At 44.7% G+C, this 23,714-nt stretch overlaps 1 protein-coding gene across 1 annotated transcript in view; it reads right to left on the reverse strand.

Annotated features, from left to right (window-relative positions):
- LOC139268604 (biotin-dependent 3-methylcrotonyl-coenzyme A carboxylase beta1 subunit) overlaps positions 1–23,714 on the reverse strand; it is a 91,030-nt gene that overhangs the window by 42,958 nt on the left and 24,358 nt on the right. The window contains exons 3-8 of the mRNA XM_070886990.1: positions 22,633–22,829; positions 19,293–19,471; positions 18,521–18,601; positions 15,023–15,201; positions 4,252–4,444; positions 1,042–1,133 (exon numbers count right to left, since the gene is read on the reverse strand). Of these exons, the coding sequence (XP_070743091.1) occupies positions 1,042–1,133; positions 4,252–4,444; positions 15,023–15,201; positions 18,521–18,601; positions 19,293–19,471; positions 22,633–22,829 (921 nt within the window). The remainder of the gene's footprint in view (positions 1–1,041; positions 1,134–4,251; positions 4,445–15,022; positions 15,202–18,520; positions 18,602–19,292; positions 19,472–22,632; positions 22,830–23,714) is intronic.

Below are 23,714 nucleotides of genomic sequence, written 5' to 3' on the forward strand. Positions count from 1 at the left end.
CCCTCACCATTGAATCCCCAATCACTATTGCTCTCCCACTCTTTTTCCTGCCCTCCTGTGCAGCAGAGCCAGCCATGGTGCCATGAACTTGGCTGCTGCTGCCCTCCCCTGATGAGTCATCCCCCTCAACAGTACCCAAAGCAGTGTATCTGTTTTGCAGGGGGTTGACCACAGGGGACTCCTGCACTACCTTCCTTGCACTGCTCTTCCTGTTGGTCTTCCATTCCCTATCTGGCTGTGGACCCTTTCCCTGCGGTACGACCAACTCGCTACACGTGATACTCACGTCATTCTCAGCATCGTGGATGCTCCAGAGTGAATCCACCCTCAGCTCCAACTCCCTTCGAGCCTGCACCACCATTCAATATGATCATGGCTGATCAGTCACCTCAGTACCCCTTTCCTGTTTTCTCTCTATACCCCTTGATCCCTTTAGCTGTAAGGGCCACATCTAACTCCCTCTTGAATATATCCAACGAACTGGCATCAACAACTTTCTGCGGTCGGGAATTCCACAGGTTAACAACTGTGAGTGAAGAAGTTTCTCCTCATCTCAGTCCTAAATGGCTTACCACTTATCCTTAGACCGTGTCCCCTGGTTCTGGACTTCCCCAACATCGTGAACATTCTTCCCTCCTCATCTGTAGCCCAGTGGTTGCTGAGGTCAACTGTACCAACCCTAAATACTTCCCAGGCTGACATTACCTAACTAAGCTGGCACCTCGGATCAAACCTCATACCTTCCTGGTCTGCGTTTTTTTTGCTCCTGGGATGTGGGCGTCGCTGGCAAGCCCAGCATTTATTGCCCATCCCTAATCGCCCTTGAGAAGGTGGTGGTAAGTCGCCTTCTTGAACCACTGTGTGGCTCAGTGCAAGGGGTAATGCATTTCCAAAAAAAAAACAATTATTGTTAATAAAATAATTGGAAACAGCAATACAAAATAATCAGTTTTATCAAGTTTCAATACCATTGAATAATATAGAAGTAAACTGATTTTAAATAATGTGCAGAACTTAAAGAATAAATCTATTATTTCTCACCCTTTAATCTGAGCAAAGCCAGTTACCAGTGTGGTTCCATATAAAGCTTTGAACTCCAAGAACCTACTTCCATCGGTCAAACGACTCAGAACCTGTAAAATATCAAATACCTTTAAGATGAAATGTTTAATTTTTCAAAGACACACGATGGCTATTTTATTGTATTCATTATCTTTAAGATGCAGGAGGCAAATCAAAAATGGAGATAATACTTAATTAGCAAAGTTTCAACATTTGTCAAGATCATTTTTTTAAATCCCTGAATAAAAAACAGAATGGTCATACTGCTTCAAGGCTTAATACTCAGATTACCTACTTAGTTCTGGTACACTAGAACACCAGCACAGAATAACTTAAAACTGTTGCCAACCATTTCAGAGTGTGCCTCTTGAGCAGAATATTGCAACATGTGCTTCTCAGAATGGTTTAGTAGGTAAATTCACTGTCCAGCCTGTTCCTGAGAAAAGTCCCAGGTTCAATCTGTGGGCTGTGCAGTTAGCTGATCTCTATAAGGCAACTGTTGAGTTCTGTTCCTGATCATTAGCCGGTGACCTTTGGTATATATGTACACAGGATTGAATTTGGTTGTGATATCCTACTCCAAATAACCCACCAACATTCACCATTTGGATTCACATATGAAAAACGGCCATTTATATGGGGCACGAGAGGGCAGTGGGTGCCTGTGGAACCATATCACAGCATGATTGATTGTCTTGAAGACCAGAGAGAATTGGAAGGGAAAACAACTGAGACACATAATCTAATCCACTACCATTCAAAGTGCAAAACTAAGTACACGGGTACACAATGAACAAGAATAATTTGACACGACAAAGAAATCCACCGTTACCGACATCCACCGCCCCCGCCCACCCCTCCCAAGAATAATGGAGCAGACACCCAGCAAAAATATGTTGATGAACTAATTCTGAAAATAGTTAGGAATCGGACTGAAGGTTTATGGGGATAAGTATGGATAATGCTAGTGAGTGATTTCTTTAACCATAGAAACACTCTGCCTATGATTCTCTAATCATTCTGGAGTGCCAGTGAAAAAGAATATGAAAAAAAAAAACATTTACAAATAGAATTGAAGAAAATGTCTCATCAAGTGTAATAACCAGCACACACCAATTTGGTCTTTAACTGTATCATTTTTCATGATTAAATGGCAAAAGGGATGCCCCAAATCATGCTGGACAGCTAATGCTTACTGCTCTGCAATATATGATATACAATCACTGCAGCAAAACTCCATTCATAACACCTAGTAATCCTCTTATAGATCTCTCAGTGGCACAGACCAGGGAACAGATTAGCCACTTGCCATCTCAACTATAGTATGATATGTGCAGGTGCAATACAAAGGAAAACTAAACTCCATTGCACAATAACCACTCCAGATATATACAGAAATAAAATGGAACGATGACAGGCTCGTGACTCTAGTGTGACTGCAGCTGATTGCAAACATCTCCTACGGCTTCCTATCTGTCTATGAAGCTGGGTAACAAAAAAAAATCTGTACCTTCATAGAAAATTAACGATCTGTTAAAGAGGAAGGAAAATATATTTTATAAATACCATGTAAAAAATATTAAGAGTAGGTACCTGATGGCACCATTTACTTTAGTGACAGCATAATACTGTTTATTACAGGAAAGCAAATGTGAAGCCTTTTTGCCACACAATAAAACTGTTCTGAGGGATGAAAAGGGATGAACTTAATGTCCTCAATACCCTTCTCCTGTTCCAAAAACAGAAATCACTGACCCCTGCTGGATAAAGTGTGTGTATGTGTGTAGATGTTAAATGAGGACGAGGAAATGACTTCCTTGGTCAAAAAGCCTGCCAAAACTCAATTTCTCGGCTCGCATATTAAGAATGAGCACTTAGGTAAGATACTTGTTTGTTCTGGGTTTACTCAACTTTGCGGTTCAGATTGCTAGGGCTCGGGGATGCAGATTGGTCACCCTCCTTCTCTTGTTCTAACTATGTAAGACCCTTGGATTTATCTAGTAGACCCATTATGTATCAAAATATTTCAAAAGTATTTTGCACATTTTTTTTTAAAAACTTGCAGTAATTTATATAGGCAAATTTACATACCAAGCATTCTATTTGCTTTTGTAAATATTTCCCTACATTACTTTCAATTTGTAAACAATGACTCTAAAACTAGCTGTTCCCCTTCTAGATGTTCCTGTACCAATTTAACCCAATGCTCCACACTCCCCGCATACCTCACCAGCCAATACATACTTATTTTTTGTCAGCTCTGCACATTTAAAACAGTTGCAATCTGCCTTATTCTCAGTACCAAGAGGGGGTATGGGGCTGCCTGTTGGCTGCAATGTTGGCCGACAATTAAAAGAAAATGGCAGCCACGGAGGTGCGCCCTCCCCTTCAAGGGCAGCTGCACCGCCCATCCACTGGTAGCTTCCTGCCTCTTGAAACCGTCAGTGGCACCAACCGGCGGCGGCCGTGCTCCCGTGGGGAAATTTCCCCCGCCGGGCGGTAAGGGGTCGGCACACGGCCGACATGGGGTTGGAGCACTGGGCGGGGCAATTGTGGATGTGTCGCACCCTCCGCCTGCCCCCGGGTGGAAAGGCCTTACCACCCAGTTAAAAAAAAGAGGCAATTTTGGCCCCATTATCTCCTCCCCTCCCCTCCCCTCCTAAAGTTGGTGATTCGTGCTAATTTACTGTTTTATAGACACTGGCAGCCTTTGAGTCGTAGACATCAAGGGGATGAACTTCCACAGGAGTTCTCCCATCATTCTGCTATTTTTCTGGGGTTTCTGCAGCTCATGCTGAAGTTGCAGCAACAATTATGTCAACAGTCGATTCAACTGCAGAGAGCATCACTACCATGCCTATTTCTGTTCTCAACTGCCAGCTACGCACAAACTTTTCCACAGAGGGTCCCTACATACTAACCAGGAGCAGGAACTCATGCCGATTTTACCACTTTCTAGTCCAGGGCATTTATGCCAATTGAAGTGTTCAAATTGCTAATTCAGCCTAGTTCAACTCACTCAGCACAGACCAGAGACTGAACCTGCCACCCTCTGGTGCTTATGTCTCAGTACACATCATGTAGTGCAGTATCTATGGCAACAAGGGAAGACACTCCCCCCTCCTCCACTAGAGCGTCGCAGATTTATGTGCCTGAGCAGTTGGAGGTTACAGGTATTTAAAAACTAACCAGTTTGATATTTAAGGTATGTGCATAATCCCTTGGGGCCAGACCATTCAGTTCTTCAGTTGTGTAGAGAGGCTCTTCATAGTCAGTCGTCTTGTTTGGTGGAAGCTCAAGATTTAAAGTGGCTATGATATTCCTGACACATACATACGCTTCTTCTTCTGTGGCTGCAAAATGATCAATGCATCCGCTCACCCTGAAAAACAGAAAAATTACCATTTGTACAATATGCTATTTAAAAGCAGGGGGGGGGGGGGGGGGGGAGAAAGAGGAAAAAGTACTTGCATCTGAAATACTTGCACCAGAAAGCATGTGGCAGGCACGGGGGGGGGGGGGGGAAAGAGGGGGGAATAGATTGTAAAATAAACTTCTCCACCATGACACAAAACAATCTCCATTTTGTAAGTCAAAACACAATTTCACCCTGACCTCTACATTGATGAGCTCAAAAACAGTTATGAAAGAGATTATAAGCCACTTACCTGACACCCCACTCCATTTATTCCATATTGCACACTTGTGAAAATCATAATTATATAAAAGGTTTAAATAAAGAACAGAGAAAACTTCCTGATGGCTCAGTGGGTAAAAGCAATGCTTTGCATGCTTGCAAATGGCCTTGAACCAATGGGATATGGGATGTTCAAGAAATAATTACATAGTATGAGTACACAGTATTTACAGCACAGAAACAGGCTATTTGGCCCAATAGGTCCATGCCACTGTTAATCCTCTCACCCGTCTTCATCTAACCCAATCAACATATCCTTTTATTCCTTTCTCGCTCCTCTTAAATGCTATCCATTCTGCTACTTGTCCCGACTCCATATGTTCTGACCTTAGTCTACTTTGCGGTACCTTATCAAAGACCTTTTGATAATCCAAATATATTCCGTCTACTGTATTACCCTTGTCTACTCTTTCTGTTACTTCTTCAAACAAGTCAGTAAGGTTGGTCAAACATGACCATCCCTCTTGAAATATGTGCTGATGATTCTTTATTATATTTTCAGTTTCTAGATGTTTTATATTGCATCTTTGAATAAGGATTCCATTATCTTTCCTACTACTGACCTTAAGCGAAATGGTCTGTAGTTCACTAAACTTGTTCTATCTCCCTTTTTAAATATAGGAATCACATTAGCTGTCCGCCAATCCTCTGGCATTATTTTCTTTTCTAATGAATTTCTATATCTGTACATCTATATGTAATAGTGCCTCTGCTATTTCTTCTATAACATCTTATAATATGCACGGATGCAATCTATCCGGATATGGGGTTTGTAATGTATGCAATACCTTGCAACCAGCATTCTACCGCCACCCGAGGGCACATCTGTTAGATTCCCAAGGGATCCCAGCATCTCTTGGGAGCACTGCATATAAGCAGGCCTCCCATGCTGTGCCAGCACTCTGAAGTCAGAATAAAGAGACTAAGGTCACACTTACTCAAGTCTACAGTTCTCAGTCACATTGCTTTATTTGAGACATAACAGGCGACGAGTAATAGATAACGAACCATCACGCAAAAATGCAGAGAACTGTTGGTATCCTGGAGAAATTCTCAGAAGGTGATGATTGGGAAGCCTTCGTGGAGAGACTCGACCAATACTTCGTGGTCAATGAACTGGAAGGGAATGAAAACGCTGCCAAATGAAGGGCGATCCTCCTCACCGTCTGCGGGGCAACAAACTATGGCCACATGAAGAATCTTCTGGCTCCAGTGAAACCAACAACCAAATCGTATGAAGAACTGTGTATCCTGGTCCGGGAGCAGCTAAATCCGAAGGAGAGTGTTCTGATGGCAAGGTATCGATTTTATACATGTCAACTATCTGAAGGCCAGGAAGTGGCGAGCTACATCGCCGAACTAAGGACATTCTGAATTCGATGGATTCCTGGAGAAAATGCAAAGAGACTTTTTTGTGCTTGGCACTGGCCATGGGGTTATCCTTCGCAAACTATTGACTGTTGAAACACCTAACCTGAGCAAAGCCATAATGATAGCCCAGGCATTTATGTCCACCAGCGATAACACCAAACACATTTTGCAGCATAAAGATGCATCAACAAGTACTGTACACAAAGTAATGTTGTTTTCAGGCAGGAATGCATATGGCAGAACGTACACACCTGCAGCTGCACGACCCCAGATGACTCAGAGTCCGCCATCAAGTGTGAATGCGAGGCAATCAACACCTTGTTGGCGCTGCGGAGGTGATCATCGAGCCCATCAATGCCGTTTCAAACACTATGCATGCAAAGGGCAAAGGTTGTGGAACAATGGGACATCTCCAGCGAATGTGCAGATGAACTGCCAACCCTGCAAACCACCACGTTGCAGAGGAAGACCGATCCATGGCAGATCAAACTGAACTAGAGCCTCGAACCGAGGAGGCAGAAGTGTACGGGGTACACACCTTCACCATGAAATGTCCACTGATCATGTTAAAAGTTGAACTGAACGGAATGCCAGTATCCATGTAATTGGACACGGGTCAGTCGATCATGAGCAAAAAGGTCTTCGAGAGGCTGTGGTGCAACAAGACACAAAGGCCCAAGCTGAGCCTTATTCATACCAAGCTGAGAACTTTAACTAAAGAGCTGATCCCTGTAATTGGCAGTGCAGCAGTAAAAGTCTCCTATGATGGAGCGGTGCACGAACTACCACTATGGATTGTACCAGGAGATGGCCCCACACTGTTTGGCAGAAGCTGGCTGGGAAAAATCCGCTGGAACTGGGACGACATCCGAGCCCTTTCGTCCGTCGATGCCGCCTCACGTGCCCAGGTTTTGAGTAAGTTCCCGTCGTTGTTTGAGCCAGGCATCTGGGGCGAAGGTGCAGATCCACTTGGTTCCCTGTACACGACCCATCTCCCACAAAGCACGTGCAGTGTCATACATGATGCGAGAGAAAGTGGAGATCGAGCTGGACAGGCTGCAACGACAGAGCATCATCGCGCCGGTTGAGTTCAACAAGTGGGCCAGTCCTATTGTTCCGGTTCTCAAGGGCGATTGCACGGTCAGAATTTGTGGGGACTATAAAGTAACGATTAACCGTTTTTCGCTGCAGGACCAGTACACGCTACCCAAGGCAGACGACCTATTTGTGACCCTGGCTGGAGGAAAGACGTTCACCAAGTTGGGCCTGACCTCAGCCTACATGACGCAGGAGCTGGCAGAATCTTCGAAAGGCCTCACCTGCATCAACACACACAAAGGTCTGTTCATCTACAATAGATGCCCGTTTGGGATTTGATCGGCCGCTGCTATTTTTCAAAGGAACATGGAGAGTCTGCTAAAGTCGGTTCCGCGTACCGTGGTTTTCCAGAATGACATATTGATCACAGGTTGGGACACCATTGAACACTTGCAGAACCTGGAAGAGGTTCTAAGTTGGCTCGATCGTGTGGAACTCATGTTGAAATGCTCGAAGTGTGTTTTCCTGGCGCCAGAGGTCGAGTTCTTACGGAGAAGAATTGCGGCAGACGGCATCAGACCCACTGACGCCAAGACAGAGGCCATCAAGAGCACGCCGAGATCATAGAACGTGACGGAGCTGCGGTCATTCCTGGGACTCCTTAATTATTTTGGTAATTTCCTACCTAGGTTAAGCACCTTGCTAGAACCTCTACATGTGTTGCTACGCAAGGGAGATGACTGGGTATGGGGGAAATCACGAGACTGCTTTTGAGAAAGACAGAAATCTGTTATGCTCCAACAAACTGCTTGTTCTGTATGACACATGTAAACGTTTAGTGCTAGCTTGCGATGCGTCTTCGTACGGGGTCGGGTGTGTGTTACAACAAGCAAAAGAATCGGGAACTTTGCAACCGGTCGCTTATGCATCCAGGAGTTTGTCCAAGGCCGAAAGGGCCTACAGCATGATTGAAAAAGCTCTAGCATGTGTTTACGAGGTGAAAAAAATGCACCAGTATCTGTTTGGGCTTAAGTTTGAGTTAGAAACTGACCATAATCCGCTCACGTCGCTATTCTCAGAGAGCAAAGGTATTAATACCAATGCCTCTGCTCGCATCCAAAGATGGGCGCACACACTGTCTGCATATAACTGTGTAATTTGCCACAGGCCAGGCAGAGAACTGCGCTGATGCTCTCAGTTGGCTACCATTGTCCACCACTGGGGTGGAAATGGCACAGCCTGCAGACTTGCTTTTGGTGATGGATGCATTTGAAAACGAAGAGTCACCCGTTTCGGCCCGCCAGATCAGGACCTGGACCAGACTTTACTGTCCCTTGTAAAAAACGGTGTCCTCCATGGGAGCTGGTCCAGCGTCCCAGCATGAAGAGATCAAGTGATAGGGGATTCAATTGTAAGGGGAATAGAGACGTTTCTGCGACCGCAACCGAGACTCCAGGATGGTATGTTGCCTCCCTGGTGCAAGGGTCAAGGATGTCTCGGAGCGGGTGCAAGATATTCCAAAAAGGGAGGGTGAACAGCCAGCTGTCGTGGTACATATAGGTACCAACGATATAGGTAAACAACGGGATGAGGTCCTACGAGACGAATTTAGGGAGCTCGGAGTTAAATTAAAAAGTAGGACCTCAAAAATAGTAATCTCAGCATTGCTACCAGTGCCACATGCTAGTCAGAGTAGGAATCGTGAGATAGCTCAGATGAATACGTGGCTTGAGCAGTGGTGCAGAAGGGAGGAATTCCTGGGACATTGGAACTGGTTCTGGGGGAGGTGGAACCAGTACAAACCGGGCGGTCTGCACCTGGGCAGGACCGGAACCAATGTCCAAGGGGGAGTGTTTGCTAGTGCTGTTTGGGAGGAGTTAAATTAATATGGCAGGGGGATGGGAACCTATGCAGAGAGACAGAGGGGAATAAAATGGAGACAGAAGCAAAAGATAGAAAGGAGAATAGTAAAAGTGGAGGACAGAGAAACCTAAGGCAAAAAACAAAAAGGGCCACTTTACAGCAGAATTCTAAAGGGTCAAACTGTGTTAAAAAGACATGTCTGAAGGCTCTGTGTCTCAATGCAAGAACTTTTTGGAATAAGGTGAACGAATTAACTGCGCAGATAGCAGTTAATGGATACAATGTGATTGGCATCATGGAGACATGGCTCCAGGGTGACCAAGGCTGGGAACTCAACATCCAAGGGTATTCAGCATTTAGGAAGGATAGACAGAAAAAAAAAGGAGGCGGGGTGGCGTTGCTGGTTAAAGAGGAAATTAATGCAATTGTAAGGAAGGACATTAGCTTGGATGATGTGGAATCGGTATGGGTGGAGATATGGAATACCAAAGCACAGAAAACGCTAGTGGGAGTTATGTACAGGACACCAAATAGTAGTAGTGAGGTTGGGGACAGCATCAAACAAGAAATAAGGAAATGAGGGAGGTGTGCAATAAAGGTACAGCAGTAATCATGGGCGACTTTAATCTACATATTGATTGGGCTAACCTAACTGGTAGCAATGCGGTGGAGGAGGATTTCTGTATTAGAGCTGGTTTTCTAGACCAATATATCGAGGAACCAACCAGAGAGCTGGCCATCCTAGACTGGGTGATGTGTAATGAGAAGGGACTAATTAGCAATCTTGTTGTGCGAGGCCCCTTGGGGAAGAGTGACCATAATATGGCAGAATTCTTTATTAAGATGGAGAGTGACAAAGTTAATTCAGAAGCTAGGGTCCTGAACTTAAGGAAAGGTAACTTTGATGGTATGAGGCGCGAATTAGCTAGATTAGACTGGCAAATGATACTTAAAGGGTTGATGGTGGATAGGCAATGGCAAACCTTTAAAGATCACATGGACGAACTTCAACAATTGTACATCCCTGATTGGAGTAAAAATAAAATGGGGAAGGTGGCTCAACCGTGGCTAACAAGGGAAATTAAGGATAGTGTTAAATCCAAGGACGAGGCATACAAATTAGCCAGAAAAAGTAGCAAGCCGGCGGACTGGGAGAAATTTAGAATTCAGCAGAGGAGGACAAAGTAAGAGGAGGAAAATAAAGTACGAGAGGAAGCTTGCCGGAAACACAAAAAATGACTGCAAAAGCTTCTATAGATATGTGAAGAGAAAAAGATTAGTGAAGACAAACGTAAGTCCCTTGCAGTCGGATTCGGGTGAATTTATAATGGGGAACAAAGAAATGGCAGACCAACTGAATAAGTACTTTGGTTCTGTTTTCACAAAGGAAGACACAAATAACCTTCCGGATGTACTAGGGGACCGAAGGTCTAGTGAAAAGGAGGAACTAAAGGATATCCTTATTAGGCGGAAAATTGTGCGAGGGAAATTGACGGGATTGAAGGCCGATAAATCCCCAGGGCCTGATAGTCTACATCCCAGAGTACTTAAGGAAGTGGCCCTTGAAATAGTGGATGAATTGGTGATAATTTTCCAACAGTCTATCGACTCTGGATCAGTTCCTATGTATTGGAAGGTTGCTAATGTAACACCACATTTTTTTAAAAAGGAGGGAGAGAGAAAACAGGTAATTATAGACCGGTTAGCCTGACATCAGTAGTGGGGAAAATGCTGGAATCAATCATTAAGGATGAAATAGCAGCACATCTGGAAAGCAGTGATAGGATTGGTCCAAGTCAGCATGGACTTATGAAGGGGAAATCATGCTTGACAAATCTTATGGAATTTTTTGAGGATATAACTAGTAGAGTGGACAGGGGAGAACCAGTGGATGTGGTGTATTTGGACTTTCAAAAAGCTTTTGACAAGGTCCCACACAAGAGATAGGTGTGCAAAATCAAAGCACATTGTATTGCGGGTAATGTACTGACGTGGATAGAGAACTGGTTTGCAGACAGGAAGCAGAGAGTCAGAATTAACAGGTCCTTTTCAGAATGGCAGGCAGTGACTAGTAGAATGCCGCAGGGCTCAGTGCTGGGATCCCAGCTCTTTATAATATACATTAATGATTTAGATGATGGAATTGAGTATAATATCTCCAAGTTTGCAGATGACACTAAACTGGGTGGCGGTGTGAGGAGGACGCTAAGAGGCTGCAAGGTGACTTGGACAGGTTAGGTGAGTGGGCAAATACATGGCAGATGCAGTATAATGTGGATAAATGTGAGGTTATCCACTTTGGGGGCAAAAACACGAAGGCAGAATATTATCTGAATTGCGGCAGATTAGGAAAAGGGGGAGGTGCAGCAAGACCTGGGTGTCATGGTTCATCAGTCATTGAAGGTTGGCATGCAGGTACAGCAGGTGGTGAAGGCGGCAAATGGTATGTTGGCCTTCACAGCAAGGGGATTTGAGTATAAGAGCAGGGAAGTCTTACTGCAGTTGCACAGGGCCTTGGTGAGGCCCCACCTGGAATATTGTGTTCAGTTTTGGTCTCCTAATGTGAGGAAGTACGTTCTTGCTATTGAGGGAGTGCAGCGAAAGTTCACCAGACTGATTCCCGGGATGGCAGGACTGACATAGGAGGAGAGACTGGATCGACTGGGCCTGTATTCACTGGAGTTTAGAAGGATGAGAGGGGATCTCATAGAAACATATAAAATTCTGACGGGACTGGACAGGTTAGATGTGGGAAGAATGTTCCCGATGTTGGGGAAGTCCAGAACAAGGGGACATAGTCTAAGGATAAGGGGTAAGCCATTTAGGACTGAGATGAGGAGAAACTTCTTCACTCAGAGTTGTTAACCTGTGGAATTCCCTACCGCAGAGAGTTGTTGATGCCAGTTCATTGGATATATTCAAGAGGGAGTTAGATATGGCCCTTGCGGCTAAAGGGATCAAGGGGTATGGAAAAAAAGCAGGAACGGGATACGGAGAGAAACGGGATACTGAAGGAATGATCAGCCATGATCTTATTGAATGGTGGTGCAGGCTCAAAGGGCCGGATGGCCTAATCCTGCACCTATTTTCTATGTATCTATGTTTCTATGTTTCCAGCGGTGCAAAGATGAAATATCCATACAGGCGGACTGTCTTTTGTGAGGTAATCGTGTGGTTTTGCCTAAGAAAGGCAGGGAAACGTTCATACGCGACCAACACTGTACCCACCCAGGCATAATAATGATGAAAGCTATAGCCAGATCCCATGTGTTGTGGCCCGGCATTGACTCAGATTTGGAGTCTTGCATGCGCCAATGCAACACTTGCTCTCAACTGAGCAATGCACCCAGGGAGGCACCGCTAAGTTTGTGGTCATGGCCCTTCAAACCGTGGTCTAGGATCCACGTTGACTTCGCTGGCCCGTTTCTAGGCAAAATGTTTTTGGTTGTTGTGGATGCTTATTCAAAATGGATTGAGTGTGTAATAATGTCTGTAAGCACGTCCACTGCCACCATCGAAAACCTACAAGCCATGTTTGCCACGCATGGCCTGCCTGATGTCCTTGTCAGCGACAATGGGCCGTGCTTCACCAGCGCTGAATTCAAGGAATTCATGACCCGCAATGGGATCAAGCACGTCACATCTGCCCCGTTCAAGCCCGCATCTAACAGCCAAGCAGAATGGGCAGTCCAAGCCATCAAGCAAAACTTGAAACGCGTGTCAGAAGGCTCCCTGCAGACCCGCCTGTCCAGAATCCTGCTCAGCTACTGCACCAGACCCCACTCGCTCACCGGGGTTGCCCCTGCCGAACTGCTCATGAAAAGGGCACTCAAAACAAGGCTCTCTCTAGTCCACCCTGATCTCATGATCATGTCGAGGGCAGGCGGCATCAACAAAGCATGTACCATGATCGCGCAAATTTGTCACGCGATAATGAAGTCCATGACCCTGTATTTGTACTCAACTATGGACATGGTCCCAAATGGCTTGCTAGCACTGTTGTAGCCAAAGAAGGGAGTAGGGTGTTTGAGGTCAAACTTGCAAATGGACTAACTTGCAGAAAGCATTTGGTCCAAACCAAACTGTGATTCACAGAGAGCAAAGAGCAACCTGAAGAGGGCACCACCAACTTCGACCCTCCGACACACACACAAGTGGCAACCGGCATCATGGGTGACCACGAAGCTGAACCCATCATCCCCAGCAAGGCCAGCTGCGAAGCAGCCCAGCGAAGGCCCAACCAACTCACCTGCAGCTGTGTTTGTACCAAGACGATCGACTAGGGAGCGGAAAGCCCCAATCGTCTCACCTTGTAAATAAGCGTACTATTGACTTTGGGTGGGGGGCCGGGGGAGAAGAGTGATGTTATATATGCAACACCTTGCAACCAGCATTCTACCGCCACCTGAGGGCGCATCTGTTGGAGTCCCAAGAGATCCCAGCATCCCTTGGGAGCACTGCATATAAGCAGGCCTCCCATGCTGTGCTAACACTCTGAAGTCAGAATAGAGAGATTAAGGTCACACTTACTCAAGTCTACAGTACTCAGTCACATTGCTTTATTTGAGACATAACATGGTTTTATCCTTTTTTAAGTTTGATTCGTTTATCAATTATCTCCTTAATAATCAGCCAGCGTTCCTCCTCATGTTCAGACTTCAGAGCAGGAAAGGATCGGGCTCAGTCAAATTGACAGTTAACACTCCCTGGTTCTTTTCTCCACTGTAAACCATCTCCTTAAACCTCACTCCCCTGCCCCTTTCACCCTCACCTCCAACGACTGCGAAGAGCTCATGGACTTCTTTGGCACTAATACGGAAACCAACCGTTCAGCGGTCTCTGCCGCATCCACTCTGTCCTTGCCCACCAAGCCAAACCTCCCCCAGGCACCTCCTACCACCCTGAACCTGCATCTCTCTAGCTTCTCTCCCATCTGAGCTTATCTCATCCATGAAACTCAGCCCCTGCTCCCTTGACCCCATTCTCATTAAACTGCTGATCGCCCAACTTCCCATCCTGGTTCTCATTCTAGCTGACATTTTAAAAGGTTCCCTCTCCTCAGGTACTAACCCATTCCTGTCAGAACTGCCACCTTATCTGCACCTAATCAAAAGAAAAACACCATTGACCCCTCTGTCCTTACAAACTACCACCTCATCTCCAACCACTTCAAAGTCCTTGAATGCATTTTCGGTCATCTTGCTGCAACCCCATGTCTGAATTTCTCTATTCAAGTTTTTGCCCCTGCCGTAGCACCAACACCAACATCGAAAAGGCCTCAACCTAAGTCACAAATGACATTCTCTGTGACTGTGAATGTGGTGCACAAAGCAAAGTACTGTAGGATTTCATTATTAAAACCATTACCACTGGGTCAGTAGTTGCTCCCAATTATTTGTAAATCTGAGTAATATTTTTCAATAGGTTTTTATTTTAGAAGATACAACTAGATCAGCCATGATCTTATTGAATGGCGGGACAGGCTTGAGGGGCCATATGGCCTACTCCTGCTCCTAATTCTTATGTTCCTAGATGTGTTCATTTTCATTTCAATCTTCACCCCATCTCTGGAAGGCCCTCTGGCCCTTTGTATCAGTTGACTGTTCTTCATGTGTGAACTTTGACAGTAAGTGTCTGATCAGGAGTTGAACCTGGGAACTACTGGTCTGTGTGGTGTATCACCATATTACTTTGTGCCCTCAGGAAAGTGCAAACTGAAATTAAGGCATTATTTTGCAAGGGTGATTGAACTGAGAAATCTTGCAGGTCCCCACAAAATTATCTATTAATTTCCTTGGAAATTATGACCACTCTGTATGCAGTTTTGTAATATGATTTTGACAAGAAATTAATATTTGGAAATCCAGTGTATAGTGAACACTTGAATCAGCAATTAAAGTCATCGACCCAAAACTTAAATAATTATTCATTTTTGGTGCCATTTAGAACTATTCCCATCCAATCATGATACAATACATATACAGTACTTACTTTGCATGCAGAGTTGCACCTCCCAGTTCTTCAGGGCTAACATCTTCCCCTGTTGCTGCTTTAACTAGGGGGGGTCCAGCAAGGAATATTGTCCCAATCCTGTCCACCATCACTGTTTCATCTGCCATTGTTGGGATATATGCCCCACCAGCTGTGCATGAACCACACACAACTGCCACCTATAGGGTACATTGAGGCATTGAAATTACAGCACTGATTCTACAGTGCATTCAATGAATACTTAATACAGGAAATAAAAACTTCTCAATTTTTCCCCTTTTATTTCCTCGTTTTCTGAATATGTTTTCTTTCTTCCTTTTCCTGATGGCACAGCGGATGAAATTGGTCTTTGGCGGTAGCACAAAGTGGGTAGCAGCGATTTGACAGCGCGTTTAGCAACCCGCCTGATTTTCTTTTCCATTGAAGACAGTGGAAAAGAAAATCAGACAGGATGTATATTGGCTGGCGATTCGATATCGCCAGCGGTGCGCTACCGCCAAAGACCAATTTCACCCCCATAGAGACTTACTGCAATAAGAGCCTTGATTTTAGATGGGAGACCTTTACATTACTTTTATGTAAATGTAAGGAGTGTTAAAAGCAAATTGTTAGAATTGCAATCCTATGCTATGTGGAGAATTTAGAGGTATAGGGCTGGATTTTCCGGTCTTGTGTGCTCTGTCTTTTGCCGCGGAGTGGCGGCAATGGCAGCGGTGAGGTCTTCTGCAGCCCGCAGCGATCCCCAGTTCTGCGGTGGCGTGGAGCGGCCCGGAAGAGCTGTGCTGGTGTGAAACGCCCCTGGTTGCGACACTGGCGCGAGTTTGAACTCCTGCCTGACCTGTCCATCCAGAAGTGCTCTCTGCAATGACAGCCTGGGAAATTAGGGCGGTCCAACCATCCTAATGATGAAGAGGTGAGTAATGGACTCCTAAGGTAAGTGGGAGTGTTTTTCTTTTCATTTTTTTTTAGCGATTTGTGTTGTGGTGGCGTGGGCAATGTTTCGGGAATGTTTTTGTGGTGGTTCTTTTAGGTTCCCACCACCTCCCCCTCCCCGCTGTAGTTTTCATTTGGGTTCTGAGGAACTGACATCATGAGCCAGTTCTTGGTTTCTTGCTATTGAGGGAGTGCAGCGAAGGTTTACCAGACTGATTCCCAGGATGGCAGGACTGACATATAAAGAAAGACTGGATCGACTAGGCTTATACTCACTGGAATTTAGAAGAATGAGAGGGGATCTCATAGAAGCATATAAAATTCTGTCGGGATTGGACAGGTTAGATGCAGGAAGAATGTTCCCGATGTTGGGGAAGTCCAGAACCAGGGGTCACAGTTTAAGGATAAGGGGTAAGCCATATAGGACCGAGATGAGGAGAAACCTTTTCACCCAGAGAATGATGAACCGTGGAATTCTCTACCACAGAACGTTGGTGAGTTCAGTTCGTTGGACATATTCAAAAAAGAGTTAGGTGTAGCCATTACGGCTAAAGGGATCAGGGGGTATGGAGAGAAGGCAGGAGTAGGGTACTGAAGTTGCATGATCAGCCATGATCATATTGAATGGTGGTGCCTGTTCAAAGGGCCGAATGGCCTGCTCCTGCACCTATTTTCTATGTTTCCATCAAGGTAGGCTAAAAGAGTTGGGACTCTATGGGGCCGAAATTCAGGGTCTTAAAGGAGACTCGTTAATGCCCGTTTGCAGCGGCCATTCCTAAAAATTGAATGGCCGCCACTTTGGGGTCAACGGTACATCCGACCTAAATTCAAGTCAGGGATTTTTTAGCCTGGACCCCATCCCGCCCGAGTGGTTGCACCGCCAATTTAAAACAATAAAAATACTTACCTATCCATATTCAGCAGAATAGATCGATCCCCTGCCGTGCGGTGCCCCCGACAGGTTTTTCTGTCGGTGCACCATCTCCATACTGAGTGCGGCCCAGCAGCGCAGCCGGCCTTAAAGGAGAGGGCCCAGTGCTGCGGCCGCAATGAAAAAGTTCTTGCTGGCCGACTTGCCGATTGTCTGGCAAAATACTGCCCCAGAGTTGAGCCGGGCCGCCAACGGACAGTTTGGCCCCATGCTTGGGTGCCAAGCTGTTGGCCCGGCCGAAACCCTCCCTCGTGGTCCAGTGGCCAAAGATAAAAAATGATCGAATCTCTCCCCTTTAACGGAGGGGAAAGAGCATGGTAACACATGCACGCGCTCTGATGTCACCACGACTCCACCGCTGATTGATAGCGGCAGAGGCCCAGACCGAACCGTTTTCAGCCAGTCAGCCTGACTTTGAGACTAAGGCCTGCGCTGCATTATAATCCATTTCCTGTAGGACTTTGAAAAAATGTCAAAGTCCTGAAAATGGATCTACATATCATACCAGAAATTCCAGCGGTAAGTACCACCCTAAAAATCATAGGTGCACCAGCTTTCTGGTGCATCTGAATTTTGACCCCCATATCTTAAGAGCAACGTAGACTTAGGGGGGATATGATTGAGGTTTATAAAATAATGAGGGGAATAGACAGTGCTTCAGCTGACAGTTAATTTCAATTAAGCAGGTTAGGTAGGACCAGGGGTCCCAAATTTAAGTTGCATAGGGCTAGATCTCGGTTAGACGTCAGGAGGTGGTTCTTTTCCCAGAGAATAGTAGACCTCTGGAACAAGCTGCCATTTCATGTGGTGGATGCAGACTCACTGAATTCTTTTAAGCAAAAGCTGGATTTGTTTCTGTGATAGCGATCACTTCTTACAGAAGGTAGGTACTGCAGGGAATTTAATGGCCAGAGTGATCTCTTGGACTGGTTTCGAACCTCTAGTTGGGTTGGAGAGGAATTTCTCAGATTCTTTTTCCCAAATTGGCCTGGGTTTTTATCTGTTTTTTTGCCTCTCCCAGGCGATCACATGGTTTCGGGTGGGGTGGAATGTATATGTTGCGATACACAAGGTATCGCAATTGTGTGGGACAAGCTCGATGGACCAGATGGTCTTTATCGTTCAGTCATTGTTCGTATGTTCGTACCCCAACCCCCACCCCCACCGCCCCCGTCGGGCAGGAAAGGGTCAGGCGAGGGGTTAAATTCTTGAAAATCAGGATCCCGCTACTTTCCCGGCCATTGTAATATTAACAGCAGCAATTCAGTCCATCTGCAAATGCAGTGGCCTGATGACATCATCGTAATATTAACGTCAAGCCAGGGGACTCGCGCACATTTTGCTGCCTAAAAGCAGATCCACGGTAGGAGGAGCCAACTGGCTTGAAGTGTAAGGAATGTCCTTCTGTTTGAACTCCTTGTGGGCCAGGAGCTGGAGTTCTCTCACCTCAGGCCCCTCAAGGAGTGCTTGGGCCTCCCCAACCCTCCTCTAATCTCGAGGGATCTTGATCTTTAAGTAACCGCCCCAGATTCCGGATCTCAAAGGAAGCTCCCCCACCCAGGAATCGAGCACCGATCCACGAATGATAGATCAGCAAGGAGACATCACCTTCAGAATAGAAGGATAGGGGTTACCTGAGGGATGCCCACTGCAGACATCATTGCTTCATTGTAGAACATTCTACCTCCTTGGTTCTTGTCAGGAAATATCTCTGCCTGAAAGAGACACAAGTACCGTACAATGTTATGCTCGAATGCACAGTTCTAATAAATGTTATCACACTCTCAATGCATTATAAAGAACACATTCCAGAACATTGGTAGCCGAAATGCAGCCCATAGGCTATTTGTGGTCTGATTCATCTGTAGGCCTAAGCAGGCTTGCTTAAATGTCTCTGGACTTCCACCCAGCTGTGGGATGTTGCCTGAATTCAGCACCATTCTCTTTTCTCATCTTGCAGTTGAAGGAAAGCAAGGGAATATCAATAGGAGCAGAGCTACTTCTGAACCAGAAAGCAAGTGAAAGTACTCTACTCAGAGTTTATGACCTGTAGTTTTAATGGAACTATCAGTTCTGCAAGGGTGTCTTTCCACTGTATAATGCACTCACTTTTTTGCTAATACCCCCACCCTCTCGGTTAACTGTGGAGAATTGGCTGACCTTCACTTGACAACTGGCCAGGGGGCACATTTGAGATTAGCGGATGCTGTACCACATCCTAGCACTCTGTGGTGCAGCGGCCTAAAGCAAGAGACTGGAGCCAGAGACAAAAAAATTCAGAGTATGTTACAAAGAAGTAACAAGTCTTTGGTGACTTCAGTAAGTGCATGAGATATCATCTTAATCTTGTTACTGCCTTGTTAAGGCTCCTGACTGTGTGCCATCCATGAAGAACTTTGCTAGTACCTGAAGTGGCAAAAATGCTCCCCCACTGTCCACCAAGTATATGCAAGGCAGTCGGTTTTGAATCGCAATGTCCTGAGCTCTCAACTGCTTCTTCACTGTAACTGGGTAAGCTGTCCCTCCTTTGACTGTTGCATCATTAGCAATGAATACACACCAAACTCCACTGATTTTCCCGATTCCTAAATGAAACAAGCACAGTATAAAAAACATATAGAATTGAATTAGGCAATGAAGTTCAATCATGATCATCATTCTAAATTATTCACTCGGTCAATTCTAAAATCAATGTGAAATAATGAGATCCTGGACTTAGAGAAAATAAAACTAGCCCAGTTCGTTATTAAATGAACCCTGATACAAATGTGAATGTTGAATAAAGGTCGTATTGTGACACCTCCAATAGTCTGCTGATGCCCCCCCCCCCCCCCCCGCGTCACACATGTAGAATATCCCCTTAGATGAGGTACCAGCTGCATTTAACATGAATCAGCACCTTCAGATGAGAACATTGAAAAGAGGAAAAAAAGTTATTTGGTTTTATGTTTAAGTTCGACACTACCACTACTGCAGAGCTCAGAGTTAAGAAAGTGCAGTTAAATAATCATAGTGAATCATTTTGTTGCAACAATGGAACTTGTCTGTACATGTAGTACATGTTTTTGTAAGGGGGGGGACAGCGTCTCTTTTTAGTTTGACCCTCACAGAACAAATAGCAAGCATTTTTTTTTCTTTTTAGAGAGATAGGCCTAATCATCCTTTCACACAGAGTACAATAGTTTCTCTCAAGATCACTCTGACATATACAGATTGTTCATAGCTTAGTAAGGACACTCGGAAATGAGTTCTCTTTCAATTGTTAGACTTTGCACTTTGGTCACAGGAACAGCCCGATATGTTGACTCAGTCCAGCCCATTTGGTTACTCCTTTCTTCAAGTGCTTCTGATGTATGTACAAGAAACTACAACTATTGCTTATTTTGGACAGATCTTGTGCTTTCTCAACAATTATTTTTCGTTTTGATATTGCCAATACTGATTGTTTTGTAGTTGCATCGGTCAACACCGGGAATTGCTGAATTTTTTTTTTTTTAATTGTTCTGGTTTACATTGCCTCAACTTTATTTTGACATTCAGATCTTTAAAATTTCATTTCATTTTCAGCTTTGTAAAATAAGGTTCTGTGAGTGCATTATTCTTACTATCTTTCTACTTACTAAATCGCTATCTAAAAAAGAAGTCTCATTATCATGAGAGTATCATAGCTAAGCCTAGTCCTGTGTCCATGTATGCATACTTGCCAGCAGGGGTCACTGGATAGCAACAGAAGCAGGATTGCTAAATTTTTCCACTCCTAAGTCTGAAGGTGCACAGGCCAACTGCAGTGTCGCTAGATTTTTGGGTACTACGAGAATCAAGGGATAAGGTGGAAAAGTGTAGTTGATGTAGAAGTTCAGATCTTACTGAATGTTCTTATCTCTAGAACACCTGCCCAACATCAGTTAACTTAGCACAGACCAGGAGCTGAACAGAGGACCTCCTTGGCCTGTAGAATTGAATACACTGAGCAATGCCCACTAAGGCACTGAAAAAGACACATCACTACCTTTTTAAAAATATCAACAATTATAAAGGATTACAAATATAATATCCTTTTGACTTGTCCAGTCACTGTTTGATTATTTTCTGTTTCAACAGTGAGTGATGATATCATCTGGGTACTGGTTGAAGGAGTTACTAAGGCCATCTATTATGCATCCAAGCTAACCCCTCTAGGATTGCGATCATAAACCCAGAAAATAATTCTGCGTCAACTGCATAGTAATTCAATTCCCTCACACCGTCGGGGCTCAGTAACCTTTTCAGACCAGAACTCCCAAATCATTTACACAAAACTGTTATTGTAGGTTGGCAGAAATGGACAGAAGAAAATGAGTGTTAATATTTATTATTCTCTACAACTGAATTATGTGACTCAACAACAAATTGCATTTATATCATGCCTTTAACATAGAAAAATGTCCCAAGGTGCTTCATAGAAGTGTAATCGGGCAAAAAAGAATGTCAAGCCAAAGGAAGGAGATAGTAGGACGAGTGGATAAAAACACAAATCATCAAAGAGATGGCACAAGCCACGGTCACTAATGGTTACGGAGATGGAAGCAAGCAGCCTTTGTGATGGAGAAAATATGGTGTCAGAAGCTCAGCTCAAGTTCAAATAGGAGAGATTCAAATAGTCTGCTTGAACCTGAGATGATGGCTGGGGAGTGAGAGTGGAATCAGTGGCGAGGGCACAGAGTTTGTGATGAGGGCCAAAGACCATGTTGTCTGTCTTCCCAATATTTAACTGGAGAAAATTACATCTTATCCAGGACTGGATGTCAGAGAAACAATCTGACAACACAGCGGCTGCGGAGAGGGTGAGAGAAATGGTGCCGAGGTCGAGCTGAGTGTCAGCAGTGTACATGTGGAACTTGACCTATGTCTTCGGATGATGTTGCCACGGTGCAGCATGTAGATGAGGAAGTGGAAGGGGCCCAGGATTTAACTTTGGGAACTCCAGTGGTAATGAGGCAGGGGCAGGAAGAGAAGCCATTGCTGGAGGTGCTCTGGCTATGATTTGACAGGTAGGAATGAAACTAGACGAGGGCAACCCCACGGAGCTGGACAAGATTGAGGGGCAGTACTTGTGAAGAGGGAACCAGTTACAATGTCAGCTAATATGGCAACTGGGAAGGGAAATTAGGTGATCCAGCAGTTTTGTGCGAATCGGGTCAAGGGAGTAAAGGGTGGGTTTCATGGACAAGGTGAGCTCAGAGGTCATAAGTTGAGACAGGAGAGAAACTAGAGAAATACATGGATTCAGGGTTGGGGCAGGGAAAACCTTGGGGAGATTTGAGCAAGAGAACCAGAATTACTATTGGGACAAAGATATCAAAGATGGAAGCGAGGGAGTGCTTGAGCTGATCAACAGTTGCGGAAGTATTGTGGTGAATGGAGGGCCAAAGTCTACACAGTTCGGAGTTTAAAAATTAAGTTATAAGTGATTCACTCTTTTACGGTTATAGCAAATGCACAGTGGTTGGCGTTGATCTACAATGTGTCCGTAAGGGCAAATACTATTTCTCAAAATCAATATAAAATAATTGGCTTGCCATTAATACTATAGAATTCATGTTAAGGTGAAGTAAATTTACGACAAAGCCAGAAATCAACACTGTCAAATGTTATTGGTGGAGAAATTAATGTTTTTTTAAAATCCACGACAAAGTGACTTCCAAGAGAGAGATCAGACTAGTATTTACAATACTCCTTTGAAAAAAGTAGACCTGTACATCGATACCAGTTAAGCAGCCTGCAGCAGGAATATCTCCATATGGCATTCCCAGACCAGCAAACGGAGACAATTCCAGGATTTCCTCTTTGTCCAGAAGCAAATGTAAACGCTCTCGGACCAGCAGCTTTTTATTTCTCTGGGTGTGCCTCAGAATTGCTTTTTCACCTCCACCCTTCAGTACCTGTTCCATCAGCTCCAAATACCTGTTTCAAGAAACATATTAATGGTACAGGGATTCACACAAAATCTCTCATGTCAGAACAGACAGTGCAAGGAAGAAAGGGGGAGGGGAGGGCAGGGAAACATGATTAGCCTGGATTTCTATCCACTTTCCAGCAGAGTCACTGGATATCGAGTGTGAATAAAAGCATGCTCAACTGTGATGCCCCCACAGTTAAATAGCTTGCTAACACTCATTGTTTAGATGCACGGGTAAAGAATGGATACTTTTTTTTAAAAACTTCTGGAGTGCTTCAGGCATCCATGGAACTGAACCCCAGGAGAAGGAGAGAGAAAAGGGGAGAGAAATTGAAACTGAAATATAAAAGGTATAATGGTAAAGTGTTCCAAGGGGAAAAAAATCAGTAAGATATTCATTACAAATTAAGTTTTTTGAGTTTCCCAATGGCCAAGTTATGTCAGCAAATAGTGAAACGATACAGACCAGGTGCTCCCAGATTTTATCCCGCATCGGTTGCAAGTTAGCAAATCAGAGTCAGGGTGGTCCTTGGGCTAGAGAAGTGAAAGCCAGCGAGGGTGCCTGCTCCTGCTCACTATTCACTGATTCCCTATTGGATGTGTGCACATGTAGATGACAGGTAACGACAGGATGGAGTCAGCTGAATTGCCCTGCAATGTGAGTATCATTCATTTGCTGAGCTACTACATGAAGAATGGCTACTTTGGTACGATCCCTGAGGGAGGTGGGCACTTGGGAGCAGTACCTAGGAAGGAAAATTATCTTCAGGAGAGCAGGAGTGGAGGGAAGAAAGTATGGCTGGAGGAGAAGGAAATCAATATACAGCATCAACAAATACATGCCTGTTTTTTCTGATTAGTACCAAGCTTGGTGTCCCATTTCACCTGGA

This window comes from Pristiophorus japonicus, chromosome 8 (genome assembly GCF_044704955.1).
Source record: "Pristiophorus japonicus isolate sPriJap1 chromosome 8, sPriJap1.hap1, whole genome shotgun sequence".
NCBI lineage: Eukaryota > Metazoa > Chordata > Chondrichthyes > Pristiophoridae > Pristiophorus > Pristiophorus japonicus.